Here is a 22,351-nt window from a genome sequence, read left to right on the forward strand (position 1 = left end):
AAGAAAAGAATGACATGACAAACCAAGAGGAAAGTGAATGATGGCTATTGCCCTACAAGGAATAACCTCGACTAAATTTCATGACATCAAGGATGGAAATTGATCAAGCAGTTGAAGAACCCACGAAGAAGAAGAGGCTGATGAAAAGAGAGTCCCTGGTTAAGAGGGAGCTTGGGCAAGTTCATGGTTAGAAGGAGCTTGGGTACATTCCTTTACAGGAATGGGCATATCTTCCCTAGTTGAGAGGGAGAGATAGACACAACATTCTTGTCTACACTTGGGAAGAAAGAATGAAGGATTGGGTAACCACCTGGCATCCGATGCTCTTTGAGGATGTGTAGGGCATCCAAGATAAGAGTAGGCAAGAGGATCAATATTCTTTGAGCGTTGGGAACCCAAGATAAGAATAGTCCTAGAAGGTCAAACTCAGTGAACACCCGGGTGGGTATGTACCTTGAGAGACAATGATGAAGGTGTCTATAGTCATTGGTCTCGCAAACATTGTGCTCTAATGTGATAAAGAGATAGAGTTGTCAGTCAAGGCCTTGCTGTGGAAACAATGTTGGTTACTATGATGTTATACAGATGGGTTACCAATCCGATTCTTCTTATGAGAAATTCTTCAGATTGAGAATGACCAAGTACCATTATTAATACCTCCCTAGTTAAGAGGAAGTGTTGAAGAAAGGGTAACTAGGTTCGGTCTTCATAATGACATGTAATTATGATTGATGTAAATGATGTAATAAAGAGAACAAAATTATTATTGTAAACTTGCTTCATGGGTTTCATGAGCAAGTGATTTTAGAATAATAGGATTTGTCATTTAGAGTCTGGAATTAATGTCCTTCTTGAGCCTATGTTCAATGTATACAAGTCTATAGAAATGTCTAAAAGCCCTCCAAAGACAAGCACAATCCCTCTTGAAGAAGTCGACCTCCAAATAAGATAAAAAGAAGTCATGTCAGCTCATATAAAGAGACACAACGGTTCCCTCTCTCAGGTTGGCTAATTTATGGAGGAAAAACTACTATAAATACCCAGCTAGGGTCTGCGCAAAAGTAGAAGGTATAGAACTCGGATTCTCTGTAATTTTTGGATGGGTACAGGTCTGAGATTCTTCACATTACAGTGAGGTTCAAATTTTCGGATGGACAACATCTCTGTGTTTTTTGGATAGGTACAGAGCAGGGATGAAGTCTCGGCATCCTCACAATCATGATGATCACAGTCTCAGCATAGTTGTGATGATGAAGATCTCGGTGCAGGGAGAGGACACAGTCACAGTCTCGGCATAGTTGAGATGAGAAGGATCTCAGTGATCCCACAGTAATACACTCTTGGCATACTAGGCACGGTCATGATCTCGACATTGTGGTAATCATGGTCTCAGTCATAGTCTTAATGAAGACAAGGTCACGATGAAGATCTCGGTGCAGCTCTCCCATATATATATATATAGATATCAGTCATTGTTTTAAAAAACGGCATAGTTGAGATGAGAAGGATCTCAGTGATCCCACAGTAATACACTCTCAGCATACTAGGCACGGTCATGATCTCGGCATTGTGGTAATCATGGTCTTGGTCATAGTCTTGTTGAAGACAAGGTCATGATGAAGATCACGGTGCAGCTCTCATATATATATATATCAGTGATTGTTTTAAAAAACGACGACTCTTTGACAAAAATCCTGAAGCACATTTGTCAAAAGTTGTTCCGCCTCCTACATATCAATGGTTGGGTTGTTGTTTATTGCATATTTATAGCCCTAAAGTAATCTATCACTGTGAGAAAGTTTTGAAAATTACAAGGCCGAAGTATGGTTATCCTAGTGACATGAATTAGAAAACTGAAACAATGCATTGAGCCATACAATGGATTTAAAAAGGCAAACGTTCTGGCAATGGACTAATAAATACATATTTACCTCTGATTGTTCTGGAGCTTGACCAGAATTAAATCAAGGGTTTTGAGACTTCATTAGGGGCAAAGAATTGGTATTATTGTTGTTGTAGTCTAGTGATTGTCCTTAGGCTGAGGCAGAAAAGAATCCTGGCATTGGTGGCTAAGTATGAACTTTGTATTAAACAATATTGTCACTGGGTGCCATTTCGATATAATGGATATATTCATGAGCCTACTTTGATCATATGTTGTCTTCTCTCTATATTCTAAAGCTTTGTGTTTGGAAACATGAATGAAAATCTTTAAAATTATGTTTTTTATAAATAAAAAAATATTAATGTATTTTTTACAACGACTAAGTCATTGAAATCAAATTGGACGAGTCGGAGCCGACCCTCGTCCGTTTCCGAACCAGAGTCGAAGTTTTAAAACATTGATCTCAGTATAGAGATCTCGTTGTTATGGTAAACGTCTCGGTGAAGGTGCAACAATGGTGCAGCTGTAATGACCTCAGTGGTTCAATAGTGATGACCTCGGTATAGCAGCAGTGATGATGATGATCTCAGCAGTGACAAAGGAGAGGATTGGTGTCTTGGTCTTGGAGTGGCCTAATAGGTCGAGGGTCATGGTCTTGGTATTCATCGATTGGAATCTCTATAAGAAGAATTTTGTGCGGGTTTCCCTCTCAAAGAGTGAGATGTTTTGGCCCTATCAGAAAGCCAACTTTTTGTGTTCTTGTCTCTTTTTGTGTTGGTAACTATTTGATGAACTAAGAAAACACACTCTAATAATATCAAGAGAAGATTGTGCTATTAAGAAAAATTTAAAATACCTCACAAACAGTTATCATGGAAAGAAGAAACTTGTTAACTTAATTTGCCCTAGATTCTTCAACAGAAAATTATCTTACTTGTAGGCCATCGGTCGAGGGCAGCGATCATCTTCACATTTATATATTTTTGCGTTAGCATATCCCAGCTTAATAGTGATGTTTCGCTCTAGTTCATTCTTGAAACGAACTGTCTGTGTATAACACCAAGAAACATAAACATTAAAATCAACCAAGGCTCTCCAAACCTCTATTAAACACTCAATAAAAGCTAAAGTATATGCTAAGAAGAAATCATGCATACTGTTCTTTTACATTTTCAAGCATCAATTTGCTGATGCAGAGAAGACAGATTGTAGTATTGTACATTAACTGAATGACAGAATAGAAATAAAATTAATTCTGTAGATTCACGAAGCACAAATTATTCATTGAGAGTAAACACGGTTCATATTTTCTGCCAAATAAATTTCTTAGCAACGTGATTAATCCAACAGCGACTCTTGTCAACTAAACAAGGAAACTTCACAGTAGGAAATAATTGAACTGTGTACAAGATACAATGTAAATAAAGTTGTCAATCAAAGCCACTTTCACGAATAAATGAATAGATGTATAATATGATTACATGTTGTGCATTTCTCCTGTAATACGCGTATAATGTAAACACACACTCACTACTTCCCCAGAAATACCAAAGCAGAAATGTGTCACTACATATAGACTGGAAATGAAACAGAAATGGAAGCTTATACAGAACCCAACCTTGCAGGTGCCTGTAGTTGTAGATAATGTCCAGCTCATTAGGTAAAAAGCAAGGGTTTTCATATCCAATATTTGAATAAAATTGTGGTTTGCAACACATTGGTAGTATATAACCATCTATCTACTGCAGACCCATTAAATTTAAAATCCAAAGCAGAGATATGTCAGTAAAGACTAGTACAACATAAAAACCTTAAATTCAACATCATTGCATTGAAATGCATATAAATAGTATTGCTCTCTACCAAAACATGCATTCAACATTCAACATGTGAAAAACCTTAGTGTACAGAGCAAAGGTGTCCCTTCTAATATTCGTAGAATTTAACGACCAAATCCTACACCATTATTAAGGCCCATGCACAATAGTGTCATTAAAGCATTCAGCTAGCTTTAAACATATTAAAAAAAAATCCTTCATGAGGAACCTTTAATGCATTAACTGACACGAAGGACACGAGGATTCGAAACCCCCCAGAACAGGATACATTAGGACACATTATATATTATTGTATTAAATATATATATATATATATTAAAAATTAGATATTTCTTACACAAATTCTCATTCATGATACAAATTCATTGATTCAAACATAGATCTTCATCTAGATGTAAGTTTTACAAAATTACAAAGTAACATTATGCATACAAATACAATTGTGACATAATACATATTCATCAATGATCCAATAGGAGAAGGACAAGATTTAATTGTATATATTTTTGATTCAGGTATCAAAGCAGAGTTCATCTCATAGGAGATGGGTGATGCTTTCCATGTTATCAAAATTTATGGTCCATATGAGAACAGGGTGATTTTTTCTTACTAGCTCATGATCTGATTAGGTAGAAGAATGTCATTTTAGAAAGGGATTTAAATTTTGCTTTCTGCAAAGCTAAAATATGGGGCAATGCTACAAAAGTTTGTCCTTTAGCTGATTTTCTTCTGACAAAAATGGAGGCTAGAGTGGTAAACGTCGAGCCTTTTAAACCAATCGCTACATGGAAGAATTTGGGGATTGAATATTCCAAAGTATCAAAGAGAGTAGATAGGTTAATGGTTTCTCATTTTTTCATGTATGATCATGCTAAAATCAAAACTTGGGTAGAGGCATGTGGGGACTTGGACCATTTTCCAGTTTTTCTTCAACTACTAAGGGGGATGGAAGCCTTCGAGCCCTTTAAAGTTCAGCTCTAAACAGTTTGGAAAGGAAGATTTTGTTAATTTGGTTAAATATATTTGGAAGCATTATCATATATCTTCAAGGGAGTTTGCCAATGTTTTGTTTGTTGCAAAACTCAAGAAAGTAAAAAATGCAGTTTCTTCTTGGGGACGTGTTCTAACATTCCTAAACAGGAAATTAAGTGATAAACAAAGCAAGCAAACAGTCCAACAATCAGAAAAATGAAATACACATCAGGCACCCATGAAAACGCTGGAAATAGAGAACTGCTGAGCCATTTTATTAAATCTTCAAGGGAAAATACAATGATAAAATAGAATGGTGCACCTAGGCTTGTCTCTAAGGACAAGCGTGACAAAACCCAGGTGAGCAAATGTTGATCTGAAGGCTGCCCAACTGTTGCACCAAAACTGATTTGTGTTGCCCAGAAACTACATTGTCTGCTGGAATCAAAGGGTTGGAATCACTGCTTCCCGTGCTTAGAAAATTATAATATTTCAGCTCCCGGCTCCTCAGCCAAAACCCAGGAAGGGTTTGGCCTAGTTCAGACTTCTGAAATTCGACCCCCAAGGAGCCCAACCTTTGCTGCAACTGCAAAACTCAGCCTACTGGAATGAAGCTGGAAAACCTCCCAAAAACTACACCAAATCACTGGGATGAGCCCTCCTATGAATTTCCTTGCTTCCCAACTGTGATTCTAGGTTGTAGCTCTTTCCCTCAAGACCCACGTGTTGCCTGGACTGGCCCTCTACACTGTCCTCCAAGACTAGAATTCGAACTGCCTGTTTGTTGCACTCCCTTGCTCCAAACTCCTCCTGAGTACCCAATGATGTCCTTTGAATTCCCTGGTTTCTCCGGCTAATGGCTGGCCCAATGAAGCTCTTCCCTCCACTGTGTGTTCTCTTCCTGTTGGCCCAGAAATACACACTTTTGGGTGATGGTTGAATGGATGGGCTGTGAATACTCCCTGGTGCTCCTCGAAATGCTATGGAACTACCTTCCTAGGGTGACACTGGTAGTCCCTCGAAGGTAAGGTTGAATCTCCCACTTAAGGGATTCATGGCTAAACAGCTAGTTGACTTGGCTAAGCAGCTCGAGCAAATAGTCAAGTGAATTTTGATATGTAAGAGTGAATGAATCCCCAAGTGAGGAACTCTTCCTCCTTATGACTTTGTGGGCTTCCCTTTGACTCATGTGGGCCCCTCCAACAGTTATACGAATTCCCTCCAAGCAATTCGAATTGCCTAGTACGCTTTCCCACGTGGGTGGCCCCCACCTTCCACTAGCAAAATAATATGGTCGTATTTCTCCTAAGTCCCTAAGTCGAAACTGCTTGGGTCCTTTTCCTTGGCAAAATTGTCCAAAATTGTGTAGAGACAAAGCCTGTTACAAATTCTTTTGGAAAGGGAGATGACACACGTTGAAGTTGAAAGATGATCAAGATCTAGTTTCAATTAAACAAAATATTTATAAACTTTATTAGAATGACCTAGCAAGTTATATAGATGACAATGCCAGGGCCAACCTAAGTGAACTAGAGAAAAGAAAGGGACAATTCTAATTGAATCCCAATGGAGGCTACAAAGTTGAGCTTTATGGTGGCCAAGGGAAACAAAAATACAAAATTTTCGACCAATTTGTTAATCCTAGGGAAAATTTAAACATTATTTGGGAGGAGGACAAAGGATTGATCTAAAGCTACTACATTTAAGGAGATACCTAATCTTTGGGTTGCCAAATTTTAAAGGACTTATAAAGAGGCCAAAGTTAATATAGCAAAAGTGGTCAGAAAGGCTTCCTACTTCCCTAGTTTTATAAATAAGGAAGCTAATGCAAGATTAATGGAGGAAGTCTCCAAGGAAGAACTACAAGTGGTACTCCATAGCTTCTAGAATCTAGTTCAGGTGGGTGGACAAAACAGTTCTTGGGTTTCTTTGAACTTCTAGAGGGGGACCTGTTAAGGATGGTTGAGTCAAAATGCAGAAGGAAAGCATTTGGAGCTTTCAATGCTACGTTCATTACTTTAATCCCAAATAGGGCCCATGTCCTTGTGCAATTGTATTTGAAGATCATTACCAAATTCATTACTTTAAGGGTGAAGAACTTTATTTTTTAAGCTATTTTTTTTAACAATATGGATTTTTGAATGGAAGGAAAATTCATGATGCTATCGAGGTGGCCCAAGTGGGGCTACATTCAACAAAAAATCTCCCAACCATGGTGTTGAAATTGGACCTTACAAAGGCCTACAAAAGGGAAAACTAGCTTTACCTAAGATTAATGTTAATATACATTGGCTTTCACGTCCATTACTTAATCAAATCATGAACTATCTAAGCTCAATTTCCCTAGCAATCCTCCTCAATGTATTAACCTCTAGCTTCTATATACCCTTTTAAAGGGCTTGGGCAAGGGTGCCCTTTGGCTTCCTTGATGTTTTTAATCATAGTAGAAGGTCTCAACAAGGTTATCATGGAACCAAAAAGATATAGTTCAAAAAAAGTACCAAGAATGGAAGATCTCTCTTTTTGACCTATTTGCCTTTTGTGGATGATGTATTGTTATTTTATGATGGTTCATGGAAAGATGCATTTAAGTTCAAAAGATCATAGATTTTTATTGTACAGCCACTAATACAAAACTTGCTTTGCAAATATCCTCTACTTGTTTTAATGGGGTAGATGAGAACCTTGTTAACTAATCCTTCAACTCTTTGCCCATCAATTGTCTAATTTTGTTGGGGGGTGGGTGTGGGTGTTCAAGTACTTAGGTTTTAACAATAAGCCCAATGATCATGGAATTTATCACTAGAGATGACTTGTGGAAAAAGGTACAAAAAAGGATTAACTTGGGGTGTAAATGGTGGTTGTCTGTAGGTGGAAGGTTAATGTTGGTGAAGGCAATAATAGAAACTATTCTAGTTTATTGTCGCTCTCTGGCCTATATTCACAAAGGGGTCTATTACCACAAAATCTAGCACCTTAGTGCAAAGCCTCAATAAGAAATCTATATTAAGGGCAACAATGGGATCAGCCATCAATGCCACCTTAGTAGTTTTTTGTTGTTTTGTGGATGCATCGTATCCCCATAAGGGAGGCTTCCCCAACAAATCTTGGATATGAAGTAACACAAGAACTCCTAGGCTAAATATGCTCCAACAATCCCACTAAATAAAACACCCAAAGATAATGTTCAATAAAGAAAGGCTCTGGATGAATGAGGTAACGAGTTCAAAACACCTATGGCTAATTCTAGAGGGCTAAGATAGTCTTGGAGAGACTCAAATAGATCACAAACACATGTTACCATTAAATTTATGATTGTTGTTATAAATTAGGATTTTTAATAATAACAATTTATAGCATGCAAAAACTTATGACAGCAATAACAAAACAACCTATAGTTAATGATAAACAATAAATAAGCAAAGGCTATTGGATGAGTAAACAAGGGAAAAGTTTGCAACAATTTTTCAATGGCTGAAAATGCATAAATAGCGACAAAACCATAGACATCAGCCCTAACAATGTGGCTGAAAATGCATATAAATGATATTTTGCTTTTACAATTTTGTGGACGCAAAGCCTGACACTATGACTATGAGGTCCAGGATATTTTATGCTATTAAATGCATATTTTGCAATCACCTAACCCAAATTTACCTAAAAAAGTAAAAAAGAGAATAAAAAATTGATGGTTTATTTTTTTTAATTAAGGATCAATACACTAAATTAGACAAATTCCTTCCTCATTCCATGGGCTAATGGAGTCAAAGGGTGGTCTAGGGATGAAGACTTAATTGGATAGAGTTAAGAGAGGACAATCTTTTCATCAAAACCCTAGTGATTTTCAATCAATTGAAGATTTAAGGCCAAGGAAGCTATATTAAGTTTCCTTAATGGATACTTGGTGAAAATTTTGCAAAAGGAGATGTTAAAGCCATAAAAGATTCAATACATTAAGATGAAAATTTTAGTGAAATCCTAATTCTACAACAATTGCAAAATGGAAGAAGATTACTCGTAATAAAGTTGCACAAATCAGCATAGAATCACTTCATAATCCAAGAGAAAATCACTCCAAGCATAATATCCTCCCAAAACAATCTGCTACATCAATACTCCATTGCGTATAAGAGCAAAGAATTAGTGTGCACTCCTTTTCTCTCTATGAGTAAAATGAGTGGTGACAATGAATCCTCCTAGATTGACTTCCCATATTTATAGGAGGGCAACCAAGTCGATTTAACTCTTAAAATGGCTAAAAGCCCTAAAAATAACAAAATATGTGATTACAAGTTAAGTAGGTCATAAGCCAACTTAAAATATAACTATTTCAATGATAAAACATAACAAAAAATCTCCTTGCCCACACGTGTGAGGAAAACGTCCTCAAAGGGTGACATCATTCTCCAAAGGTGAATATCTCCATTAAAATCCATGGATGGGTCAAAAGTGTGTTCTTCACTCAAAGGCCATCTCCTCATCAACAAGGTGTCCACTTATTAAGCAAAACCCTCACTACATATCATCATCAACTAAACCCATGTCATCACTCGAAGCCAAATGAGGGTGAAGTCACAAGCCTAGGGCATGACACCACCATCTAGAAAGGTGTGTCAGCCCTTCAAGAGGGATCTCAAGTCATCATCATTATCAAATTGGTCGAGGAACATGGAGACGTCCATCACGAAGGTACAATGGTAGCCTAGGGGTGTCATGTGGTCTTTGGGGTACATTTGTCTTCTATGCATCATCTTGGCTTCAATGTCTAGCATTCTAATCTCTAAAGGGAGAGCAGAAGGTCATCATCAATTTGGGATACATCCCAAGATCAACGCGCGACATAAAGTGGTCAATGCCCTAGCTCTGGTGCCTAGAAGAGTCATCTAGTGGGGCTATACATCCTTTCTAAAGTGCTAAAGAAGTCATCAAACAATCTCTTAAGGGATGGAAAATGTTACTAGATGTAAGCATCTGAAACATACTCCCAAAATCAAGTGGATCACCATCCTAGGTAAAATAACCATAAGAGCATCACAATGGGCAATATCTTATGCAAAAGTCACCAAAGTGGGTCGAACAAGTATCATCTTCAAATGTCTTCCTAGATTAGGGTTTGTAAACAAGTAACCATGCTTAGATATGGGAAGGTTATCCAAAGGCCTTATAAGGGGAGAAATAATTCATAAGTTGACCCATCAATCAGTAGGTGCAAGTGGTGAGTGGCATGGTGGAGTTTTAATTCAAGTAGGATGCCATAGTCTTTGTGCCACCTATGAAATTCTATCATCCTTGAGCGCTATGAGGTGAAGAGGGAGCAATCATGGGACCTGAGTTACCCCTTTCCTCAACCTATTTTACCACCCCTCTTGCGCGCCTTTTTCTTCATATATTTTCTTTTTAATGCATAGCTTGGCATACAAGTTTTCATTTATGCATCATTTAACACTTAAAGATGAGGCGATTTATTGTCCATTGGGGTTGGGATATTCAAAGTTCCTTTCATTTTGATTGCTCATGCATTAGCCAAAAATTGGGTGAGGGATAATGAGGGGGGTAGTATAGATGAAGTAGCAAAGGCAGGTACTTCTGCATAGGCCTAGGAGTCTAGGTGTATGTAATTCTCTTAATTGACCCTTGAACTTAGTAATTACTTTAATAATTAAGATAATCAACTTTCATAAGTTAAAGTGAGTTAATCTAATAAAATGCAAAGGTTATTTGCATTAGTGAATTAGACGAATCCCAACTGTCAATCTCAAATGATGTTGAGATCTAATCTTAACCATCAATCATCTTGAGATTATAGTTGTGGATTCATTCAATAGCTCGAACTTATAAAAGGAAGGCTAGGTTAAGGGAGCTGACACATCTTGAGCACAAGACACAGTAAGAGTGAGATCTCAATGATTTGGTAGAGAAGGACTTCTATTAGTGTGTAGGGTTCGATGTCGAGTGTAAGGAGTAGCAAGGGAAGGATTAAGATCATCCAACAAATCTAAAGGACAACTCAAGGGTTTGATCAATTGGATCAAATTCTAGGTTTATTGTTGTATGGGCCATTATTCCAGGAAGGAAGCCCTTGTATATCCTGAAGTTATTTGAATGAAGCATGGATTTAGAGCACAAAAAATCTATGTGCATAGTGAGATTGGTGTGTAATTTAATTTGATTCTATTGTTTAGTTTATTTACATGTTAAAATACCAGTCGTGCCTTTATTTAGTAGATTTGCATAATAAATACTCTTTGGCAAAAAAAATATACTTTTTTGTGGTTGTTTCAAAAGATTGAAACACAGATCCATAGGAGATCATTGCAGATCTATAAACCAAAGACATTTATTTTCTTGTGAGCGCTAAAAGGGCATAGCACAAGGCGTAACTATCAGATCTAGAGATGGCAGCAACCAGTTTGAGATTTGAGAACTAGTTGGATGGAGCATCTAACTTCCTACCCTGGAAGCTAAGAGTCACCTTGTTGTTTAAGGAACATGAACTTTCGGAGTTTGCAAAAAATGTTGTTCCTAAACCGACAAATCCAACAAATAAGGTGGCTCATGTGAAGAAAGACATCAAAGCCATGAGGATTATCATGGATGTCGTAAAGGGTCATTTGATACCATAGTTGACAAAAAAAAATTGGCCATGGAGATGTTCAAGGCTCTAGTGGACCTATTCCAAAGTGACAACATGAACAGGAAGATGATCTTGAAAAAAAAGGTTCAAACGCATCCAGATGTCAAGGTTTGATAACATTACCAGTTATTTAACGAGGATCACCTAGACACAAGATAAGCTTGCAGCGATTAAGGAAAAAGTGGAGGACATAAAGCTCGTAAAATTGGCACTAAATGGTTTTCAAGTCATGGGAACCATTTGTCAAGCAAATATGTGCTCAAGAACACCTTCCCAATTGGAATAGGCTTTGGGACGACTGCATCCAAAAAGAGACTTAGGAGGAGTCTAAAGCCAGCAAACAAGTAGATGGCGAAGAGAACTTGGCCTTGGTCAGTATGGCCAAGAAGGAAAAAGGGAAGGGTTCACAGGGTAACCATGAGGGGGTAACATCTTAGCTAGGGAAGGACTTGTGCAAGCTCAAGTTCTTCATTTGCCACAAGAGTGAGAACTATGCATCATAGTGTTTTGAGAAGAAGAAGGGGGATGGGAAAGGGAACTCGCAACAAATAGCAACATTAGCAGAGGTGCAGCTTGATGAGTTTGCAGTGAAGTTCAAGAATTAATGTTCATTTATCTCGTGTCTATCTACCAGCACCATCAAAAGGAGTGCTTGGCACTTGCATAGTGGTTCATCACATCATATGACAGAGGCATGAGACTTATTTAGTAGTAAGATAGAGAGTGACTAAGATTTATTTGTGCATCTTCACAATGATGTCAGGTGTGCGATCAAAGGAGTTGGAACTGTTAAGTTCCAACTAGAGTTAGGAGCAAATTTGGAGGCCAAAGACGTGCTATTTATACCAAGGCTGGAAAAGAACTTGCTCTCAGTCTCAGTGATTGAGGAAAGAGGATATGCAGTCATGTTCAGGAATGAGCAGGTGGTCATTCATCCAAAGGAACCTATCCCAGATAAATCAGTGGTTATTAGGGTTTGAAAGTAACTCATATAGGTTGATGGAAAAATATATTAAGGAATTGGTACATGACAATGACAACCTGTGTGAGCTATGGCATAGGAGGATCGAACACTTGCACTATAGGGCATTCCGATCTTAAGGGAGATTGTCAGTGATCTCCCAGATTTCAACACTAAGCAACATGGCGCGTGCACTGGATGTGCTCTTGGAAAGAATGACCAAGGATTCTTTTCCAAGCAATGAGAGTAGGTCCAAGGGGATCTTGGATCTCATTCACTCAGATGTATGTGGATCGATGTCAATGGCATCAATATAGAGAGCACAATACTATGTCATGTTCATTGATGACTATTTGTTAAAATTGGCAACTAGGGCCAAACTCCATGTGGGTCATCTTATTTATGGCAGCTGATATTTTTCTTGGATCCCTCTCATCGAGAGGTGATCTAAAGATCATCCGACTCCGATAAGTATTCATGGAGTTATGAATTTATTTGTGTTATAAGACAATTCGTTAAGGTCGGCCAGCAACCAAATAAACCCCACATGTGCTCAACGTTTTAGTATAAAAGGAGATGACTTGAGAGTCATTTCACACACACTTCTATCTTGATTTCTCTCCACTTGTCTTGGGTTTTAGTGGAAGAGAAATCTAGGAGTGGAAGCCCTAGACGTTGGAGGAAAAGAAGGCAGCCCTAATGCAGTCCTAGAAGGCAGCCCTAACGCTATCCTAAGGCAGCCCTAACACTATCCTAAGGCAGCGCTAACACAGTCCTAGAAGGCAGCCCTAACGCTATCCTAAGGCAGCCCTAATGCAGTCCTAGAAGGTAGCGCTAACGCTATCCTAAGGCGGCCCTAACGCAATCCTAGAAGGCAACCCTAACGCTATCCTAAGGCAGCCCTAACGCTAACCTAAGGCAGCCCTAACGCTAACCTAAGAAAGCAGCCCTAGCCGCAGTCCAAGCAAGCATCAAAGGAACCCAAGGAACTCGGCTAAGGGAGAAAGGTAACTATATGGAAGCCGCAGCAAGAAGGCTAGGATAGCAAGGGAGATAAGGGCTAACTGAGCTGTTGTTAGAGGGCCGAGGAGCTGAGCTTGGAGGCCGAGTTGAAGAAGGATGAACGTGGGTATGTTTGGGGCAGCGAACAGGTAAGGGAACACTGTTTTGAGTGGGTTGTAGGTGACAGCGTGGGACTGTGGTAGGCCGCAATCCCTACCACCTCAAAATAGGGACAACGTGGAGAGTTTGAGGGCTCAAACATGCCCAGAACAGCAGCGTGCTAGGGGAGGTGTACTATGAAGGTGTGTTGCAATCCTTGAGGGTTGTTTGTGGACTGATAGATAGGTGTGTGAGGTCTGCCAGATACCCTAACCAGTCACAATATAAGCAGCAGTGTAGGCAGACTTGGAACAACAGTGTTGAAGGGACAGCAGTGCTAGTAAATGGGACAGTTGGGCTACATGGTGCTGCTAAGACACATGGGACAACAGCAAGGTATGGCAAGGCTATTGGGACAGCAGCAAGGTATAGCAAGTTGTGATGGGACAACAGCAAAACAATGGGACAACAAGCTAACATGGAATGGCTATGTCACTAATAGTGGGACAACAGTATGCCACATAGGACAACAGTGGCTATCATGGTGCAACAATGGCACATGGGATAGCAGTGCAACATAAGGTGCAGCAGTATGATGTGTACAGCATCGTCATGAGGTCCAGCATTGTGATGATGGGTGCAGCATGGTGCAGCACAGCGAGGTGCAGCATGATGACGAGATGCAGCACAATGATAGGTGAAGGAGTCAACTTGGAGAATCAGTGGAAGCAGCGTGTCTTCAAGATCTCATGTATCATCTTCTTAGAGATGATCTATGCTCTTATCTAGATAGGTCAAAGTGTTGACTTCTGTTGTAAATGTACTCTCTCTCTCTCTCTCTCTCTCTCTCTCTCTCTCTCTGTTGAACTATTGAAGAACATATAAGAAGAATTCATCAAGGGTTTCCCAACATTGGGGTTTGTCCCTGGCTAGCGCCACATCTTGTGTCCACTTGTCTTGGCTTGTCTTCTGCGATTTATGTTTATATTCTATCTGCAGTTTACTTTAATGCTGATGTGATTACTAATCTGGAAAAGATATTGAGCTAACTATGAAATTTGAAATAAATTGCTCTAAGCATAGAACATACCTAAAATTAACACTATTCCAAGGAAACATGGATCTGTAATATCCCAAATTTAAATTTACAACAAATAACAGAGACATGTACAAAGAATCAATAACAATAAACAAATTCCAAGCATGCACATCAAAATACACAAGAAACTAAGCCAAACAATAGAGCCATTTTATTAATATAGAAATAGGGGTACATAAATGGCAAGGAATGATAGAACCTGGAACTGTTACGTAAGCTAGGCAAACTGCAAATGAAATCTTGCTAACACAATTGTTGAAATGGCTCCAAACTGATAATGAGCACTACCCAGAAAAATTGTTATAAGCTGCCAATTGGAACTAAATGTTTTGCACAAAATAATGCCCGGAATGATCTGAAATTGCAGCCACTGGCTCCTCTCCTCAAACCCAGAAATACCCAAAAAGGGTTTGGCTCAACTCCAAGCCAAAATTGAACCCATAAAGTGATGTGAATTACCCAGCTAACCAGCAATACGCCCTGCTATAAGAATGTAGGATTCTAGCCCGAGTACCGCCCGGAAAATTCTATTAAATTAACTGGAGCCTTCTCTCAATAAACCCACAAAAACCCAAGAATCCTTTGGGCTGATTCTGTTAATTTTAGGATAACAACGGTATGTTCTATTCTTAGAGCAATTTTACTTCAATTTCTTTATTAGCCCAATATCAATATCCAGTTCAACAATCACATCATCATGATAGTAAAATTCAGATAGAACATAAACAACAACAGTAGAAGACAAGCCAACACAAGAGGACACAAGATATGGCACCAACCAAGAACAAACCCCAATATGGGGAAACCCTAGATCAATTCTTCTTATAATTCTTCAAAAGTTTAGCAGAGAGAGTACAATTTACAATATTCACTTGCCCAAACTAATCAGTCAAAACAACAAAAACAAAAAGTCAACAATGGTCAACAGGGCTGAAATTGACCTCCAAAACATCATGGTCAACCTTGGTCAACTCGGACTCCAATAGCAAGATAATGCAACCCAAAATAGTCTGAAATTAACCAGTCAAACCTAGTCAACTAAAGTCAAGGCAACAACTAGAACTAAGGCAATCAACACTGGTCCTCGCAGGGGTCAAACTACCTCAGTTGTTGTGCCCAGAACAACGGCCTGTCCAAACAGAAGTCTCCCTCACAAAACCAAAGTCAACGCTAGTCAAAGTCAGCCTCCTGAAATTTCAATCAAATCTTGTCAACGCAGCAGCTAGAAAATCAAACCTTCCTCTGCACGTGTGGAGAGAGAGAGAGAGAAGCCCATAAATTTGTACCCAATCAAATTGAGAGAGAGAAAGATGAATGAGAGTGATGCCAAAATGAGGAGGAGGCTCCTTGTATTTATAGGTTAACGTTGAGGATGAATAGACGTGACTATTAGGCTTCTGAGCCTACATGAGTTTGTTGGCCGACCTTGACAGTTTGTCTATAATCAAAATAAATTATAACTTCATTTGTACATGTCAAAATGGGATGATCTTTAGATCAATCCTACACCTTTCGGAAAGAGGAATCCAAGAAAAATATCAGCTGCCTCATAAGAGTTATCCAAAGTGATGTTTGGCCCTAGTTGCCAAATTTAACACTCCCTCTCAACTAGGGAGAACATCACCTGCCAAACTGTCTGACAATCTATACCATCCCTTCACTGCTCTACTCTACTATGTTGAACCATGAAGAAAGAAGAAATGATCGAGAATGTATCATACCATTCTCCACTAACCTGAAGTCAGTCTCCAATAATAGAGAATGTGTCATACCACTCTTAACTAACCCGAAGTCAGTTTCCATTGATCCCATATCAATATCAACATCCTAGCATAGGGAGTACGATAGTACACGATACGTCCATCGATAGTACTATGGTCCCTATCCTCATTTCCCTACACATTGGCCAGATGAGTGGTACTTCCCATGAGTCCCAGACTGCATGGGTAGGATATGCCAGCATGAGAAGGTGAACCACTCATCCTACTCATATGCCATAGGAGAAGGTGAACCCCTCATCCTATGCATATGCCACCATGGGGTATCACAAGGGAAGGTGAACCACGGACTCTATACATCGCACACCAATAGGGGAGGGTGAACCACTCACCCTATGGTCGCTCATCGCTCCAAGAAGTACCCCAAGCCCCCCCAGAGCTCCCAGAGCTCAACATCCATCTCATATGGGACCCTCATAAGAGGGTCTCTCCACGACTCCCAGTCGTTCATGGAAGGTCAAGAATTTGACCTTTCCCAAGGGCTTTGTAAAAATATCGATGACCTGATCATCAGTCCCAATGTGTTGGAGCCTTATTGCTTCACATTGTACCATATCTCGGATATAGTGGTACCTGATATCAATATGCTTGGAGCGGTCATGAAACACGGGATTCTCCGAAAGATGAATCCCACTCTGATTGTCACAGAAGATCACGGTGGTATCCAGCAAATGTCCAAACAACTCACTAAAGAGCTTCCTCAACCAAACACCTTCACAGGAGGCCAAACTAGTAGCAATATATTCAAGCTCAACAGTGCTCAAGGCAACCGACTTCTGCTTCCTACTCATCCATGATATCGAAGTAGAACCTAGATAGAAGCAACATCCAGATGTGCTTTTACAATCCACCACACTGCCAACCCAGTTTGCATCAGAGTAACCATGGAGCCTTACATTCTCGGCAATGTATCTCAGTCCATAAGTGATTGTGCCCCGAAGATATCTCAAGGGATTCTTGGTAGCAATCCAATGTATGTGATGAGGCTCGACCATAAACTGGCTCAATGTACTCAGTACAAAACATATGTCTGGACGAGAGTTCACCAAGAACATCAAGGCCCCCACGAGTTGACAATACTCAGAAGGATTTCCCAAATCGGGCCCAACAGCACTTCCGCATAACTTGTTGAAGTCAAGTTCCATTGGAGTAGTCGCGGACTTGCAGTCGACCATCCCAAATCTTTCAAGAATCTTCACAATATATTTTCCTTGAGAAAGGAAAATCTCGCCTGGCTTTTGCCAGACCTCCAACCCTAGATAGTAATGCATCTGTCCTAGGTTCTTCATCTCAAATTTGGAAACCAACTCCCTCTTACATTGATGAATAAGAGGGTTTGCACCTATCAAAAAGAGATCGTCCACATAGAGTACCAAGATGAGAGGTCTATCATTCTCAACCTTAAAATAAAGGTTTGGATCAGCTTCACTTCTCGTAAATCCCAACTTCATTATATAGTTATCGATCCTCTCATACCAAGCTCGGGGTGCTTGCTTCAACCCATAGAGCGCTTTCTTCAACTTGCATACATGTGACTGACGATCTTGAACTTCGAACCCCTCAGGTTGTTCTACATAGACTTCCTCCTTAAGTGAACCATGCAAGAAGGCAGTCTTTACATCCATCTAATGAAGATTCCATCCTTGCGAGGCAGCAAGGGATATAATCAAACAAATGGTGGTGTAGCAGGCAACAAGTGCAAATACCTCATCATAATCTACACCTTCCTTTTGAGAGAAGACTCGAGCAAAAAATCTGGCCTTGAACTTTTCAGCACTTCCATCAACTCCATGCTTGATCTTGAAGAGCCATTTCGAAGTGCCAACGGATTTTTCCTTGGGTCTAGGGACCACACCCCAAACATGATTTTTCATAATTGACTCGTACTCTTCGTTCATTGCATCCTTCCACACCTGGCATTTGGCAGCTTCTTTGAATGTGCAAGGCTCAGATTGAACAATGGTGCTCATAGCAATTAAGTACCCTTAGTACCTATTCGGCTTCTTACTTTCACAAAATGTCCCCCTAAGTGCAACATGTCTCTCGGCATCTTTGAGAGTCTCCCTAAGCCACGAGGGTCTTCTTTTCGAGGAGGGCTCGTGAGGAGGTGGATCAATGGGATCCACTGGTCCTTCAACATCGGGCATGTGCTCATCCTGTGATTCTCCCTACTTTCTGAAATCTCCTTCTTTGTCCTTCCTTGGAAGAGGAAGGTTACTAATCTTCCCACAAGCAGCATCCTCATCGAAAGTGACATCATGACTTATCTCCACTTCTCTTTGACCAGGCACATAGATTTTATATGCCTTAGAAGTTTCATTGTAGCCCACAAATGTTCCTTTCTTCCCAGAAGCATCCAATTTGCCTCCCTTTTCTTTCGGCACATGAAAATATATGGGGCTACCAAAAATTCTAAAGTGAGAAACATCAGGTTTCTTACTGGTGAAAACTTCTTTGGGAGTCTTAGTGTCACGCCCCTATCCTAGCGGTGGTCTTTCAACCGCACATAGGCAGGTGTGGCACTGCTACCCGATTTCTTTACACCAATACTTTCAAGTATGGACTATGCCTAACATTCAATACTTAGAATATTTTTCAACTTTTACTAAGCATTCATTTTTTTAACACAGCGAAAATACATTCATCATCATCATTTATAAAAATATGCACAACAGATACAATCTTTTTTCAATGGGAGGGGCAACTCCCTGGTTAGAGTCTGCCCAAATAATGATAATAATAATAAACTTTTACAAGTATTTTTACAATCATAGCCTTTGCCAGGCAACCCTAAGTTCACCTTTACAAAATTGCCAATTTTCAATTCGAGTCGTCATTCAAGGTCGCCCCACCCCAGGTCGCCCTTCGTTCACCCTCGCCCTTTTGTTCGTTCAGGGTGGCCCTCGTTCAGCCGCACCCTTCCGTCGGTTAGAGTCGCCCCATTCAGTCCAACCCTTCTATCGTTCAGGGTCGCCCCGTTCAGCTGCGCCCTACTGTAACTTGTCCTAGCAGACGCCCCCTGCCTGCAACTCGTCTGGGTAAAAGGCGCACCACTGCAACTTGTCCGTTCAAATGCGCCTCGCTTGCAACTCGTTCGGGCAGAGGCACCCCACTGCAACTCGTCTGTTCAGCCGCACCCCACGTGCAACTCGTCCGTTCAGACGCGCCCCGCGTGCAATTCGTCCGTTCAAACGCACCCCGCGTGCAACTCATCTGGGCAGACACGCCCCGCGTGCAACTCGTCCGGGCAGAGGCACCCCACTTCAACTCATCCGTTTAGACGCGCGCCAACTGCAACTCATCTGTTCAGACGCGCCCCACCCTAGTTCTGTTCTCTGTTTTTCGGCCAAGTGCTGCGGCCCCTGGCCCGCCTGCACTTTTGGCCTCTTGTTCGCTCACCCTTCTTGCTTGCCCAAGTATTGAGTACACCTTGAACTTGCTTTGAGTGATTGAACTTGTTGCTTAACTCCTCGAAGTCGTATCCAATATATACAAACTCTCCAAGGTTAATGGTGGGTAGGCCTACCCAAGCCGACCATGTAATTCGGTCGTCGCACCACCAAGTCATGTCAGCTCGCCCCCAACTATGCGTCGGCTCACCCAACCACTCAATTTTTCGACCCTCCTATAAACTCGTCGCACTTCCCCACACTTAGCCAAATTTCGACCTTTTGGTTTTCGACCCCCGTGTTGACTCGTCGCAACTCGTGTCTCGAGCACGTTTAACCGACTGCCCATTTCATCGCACATCGACTCGTCCTGTCATCGCAACTTTCGTTGCATGTGACTCAGGCGCGTTTAACCAACTGCCCAACTCGTCACACACCGACTCGTTGCCTTTAACTGAAGATGTCTGCGCCCCACCGTTGCACATCGTGCACGCTCAACTCGTGGGCGTGACAGTTGGAGTCCAACGCTTGATGAGGGCATCTATTTTGAACATAAACAGCGGTGTTTGCAGCTTCGGCCCATAAAAACTTCGAAAGGCTTTGATCATGAAGCATGGCACGAGTGGCTTCTACGATAGAACGGTTCTTCCTTTTAGCAACACCATTTTGCTCAGGAGTATATGCGGTAGTAGTCTCCCTCTTAATGCTAGCTTCTCTACAATAATCTTTGAACTCATTTGATTCGTATTCGGTTCCATTATCGATCCTCAATATTTTGATTTTCTTCCCGGTTTGATTTTCGACCAAAGCTTTGAAAGAACGGAACCATGAGAATACTTCGTCCTTCTTCTTCAAGAAATATATCCAAGTCTTGCGAGAGAAATCATCTATAAAGGTTGCATAATATAAGTATCCTCCCACTGAGTTCACGGGCATTGCACCAGATAAATCAGAATGAACCAATTGAAAAATGTTTGTGGTCTTGCTATCACTGGAGGGGAATGGTCCCCTTGTATGTTTTCCCTCGACACATCCCTAACATACACCTTCATGCTATATTTTGAATTCGGGCATACTTGTAACCACCTTCCTTGCATCGGGTAGAGCCTTATAGTGAAGATGAGCAAACCTCTGGTGCCATAGTTCGAATGAAGAGATGTGTCGCAAGACATAGCTTTTAGTGTACTTCCTCCAACTTGATATAAACAGTCAACCGTGAATCCAGGAGTAAATGCTTCTTTGAAATTTCTTTTCCATACACGTACCTTTCCATCAATGAATGCCACCTTGAATCCTTTGTCTTCCATCGTCAAGATAGACACAAGATTCTTCTTTAGATCAGGTACATATAGTACTTCTTGAAGATGAATGGTGTTGCCTTGATTCAATTGAAGAGTAACATTCCCAACTCCCTTCACGGGATAGGTGGCATTGTCTCCAAGGATAATTTCCAAATTTGTATCCTTCTCTATCAGATTTGAAAGAGCTTCCTTATACCTGGTGAAGTGCCTTGAGGCACCACTACCAATCAACCAATTTCCCAAAGTATCCGAAGGAGGGGTAGTAGAGAGGGCATATATAAGATAAAATTCCTTTTGCTTAGAATTTACAGCATTAGACTCATCATACCTGGAGTTTCTTGTTCTTTTAGAAGCTCGATCATTTCCAAGTTGAGTAACGGTAGCATTTATTTTCCCTTTGTTGTTGAACCTGCCATTCCTTTAATTGTTGATGTTGCCCGTGGGATGATTGTGATCATCGTCATGAGATGTGTCCCTTCTATTTGGACACTCCCTAGCATAGTGACCAAACTTGTTGCGAACGACGCATCTTCCCTTCCTTCCATTTTTGAATCTCGGTCTTCCTTGACTTTGCTTCTTTGAACCTGCATTGTTCTTCTTCTTGGCATGAGCGGAGAATGCAGTAGGATTATTCCTATTCGAACGCATCTCCAATTCCATCATCCTCATTTTTTCTTTAGAACATCTAGTCAACAATTCTTCAAAACCTAAAATTCTGTCGTTATTGAGAATAGTAGCGTTGAACACATTCCATTCAGGGGGAAGACCTCGAAGGGCAATGAGAGTGAACTCCCTGTCAGTAATAACTTCACCAATCGAAAGAAGATCATTTTTTATCTCGGTAATCCTCATGAAGTAGAATTGAATATTGTCACCTTTTCCCTTCTTTATATCCTTCAACTTGTTCTTGAGGAAAAGAATTTGATTTGCATTGCCAAATTTGAACATGCCAACCAACCTGTCATATATCTCCTTTGATGTGTTCAAATCAGAAATGTAAGCAACTAAATGCTTATGAATAGAATCCCTGATGATCTTCTTGGCTTTGACTTCACCTTTCTTGTATTTGGTTTTAGCAGTAGCCGGTGCATTAGAAGGAGGTTCTGAAATCTTTCCCTGTACATAATCCATCACATCTTGTTCTTCTAATGTCAAATCAAGAGACATCTTCCATGCATGATAATCAGACTTATCATGAAGCTTATCATCAGACTTGAAGTAGGATGTGGAAGCCATTGAATCTTGTCTTTGATCAGTGATTGCTTCTCTCACTCTTGCTTGGGCTTTGTCTTCACCTCAACTCTGATACCATGTTACTTTTAAGATAACAATGGTATGTTCTATGCTTAGACCAATTTTACTTCAATTTCTTTATTAGCCCAATATCAATATC

At 40.4% G+C, this 22,351-nt stretch overlaps 1 protein-coding gene across 1 annotated transcript in view; it reads right to left on the bottom strand.

The window, feature by feature from the left end:
• LOC149232138 (uncharacterized) overlaps positions 1 to 22,351 on the bottom strand; it is a 132,473-nt gene that overhangs the window by 40,409 nt on the left and 69,713 nt on the right. The window contains exon 4 of the mRNA XM_089379369.1: positions 2,820 to 2,932. Within this exon, the coding sequence (XP_089235495.1) occupies positions 2,820 to 2,932 (113 nt within the window). The remainder of the gene's footprint in view (positions 1 to 2,819; positions 2,933 to 22,351) is intronic.

The sequence above is a fragment of the Pinus tabuliformis genome, chromosome J (genome assembly GCF_031772625.1).
Source record: "Pinus tabuliformis cultivar Carrire ecotype Pingquan chromosome J, CPIR1, whole genome shotgun sequence".
NCBI classification, from domain to species: domain Eukaryota; kingdom Viridiplantae; phylum Streptophyta; class Pinopsida; order Pinales; family Pinaceae; genus Pinus; species Pinus tabuliformis.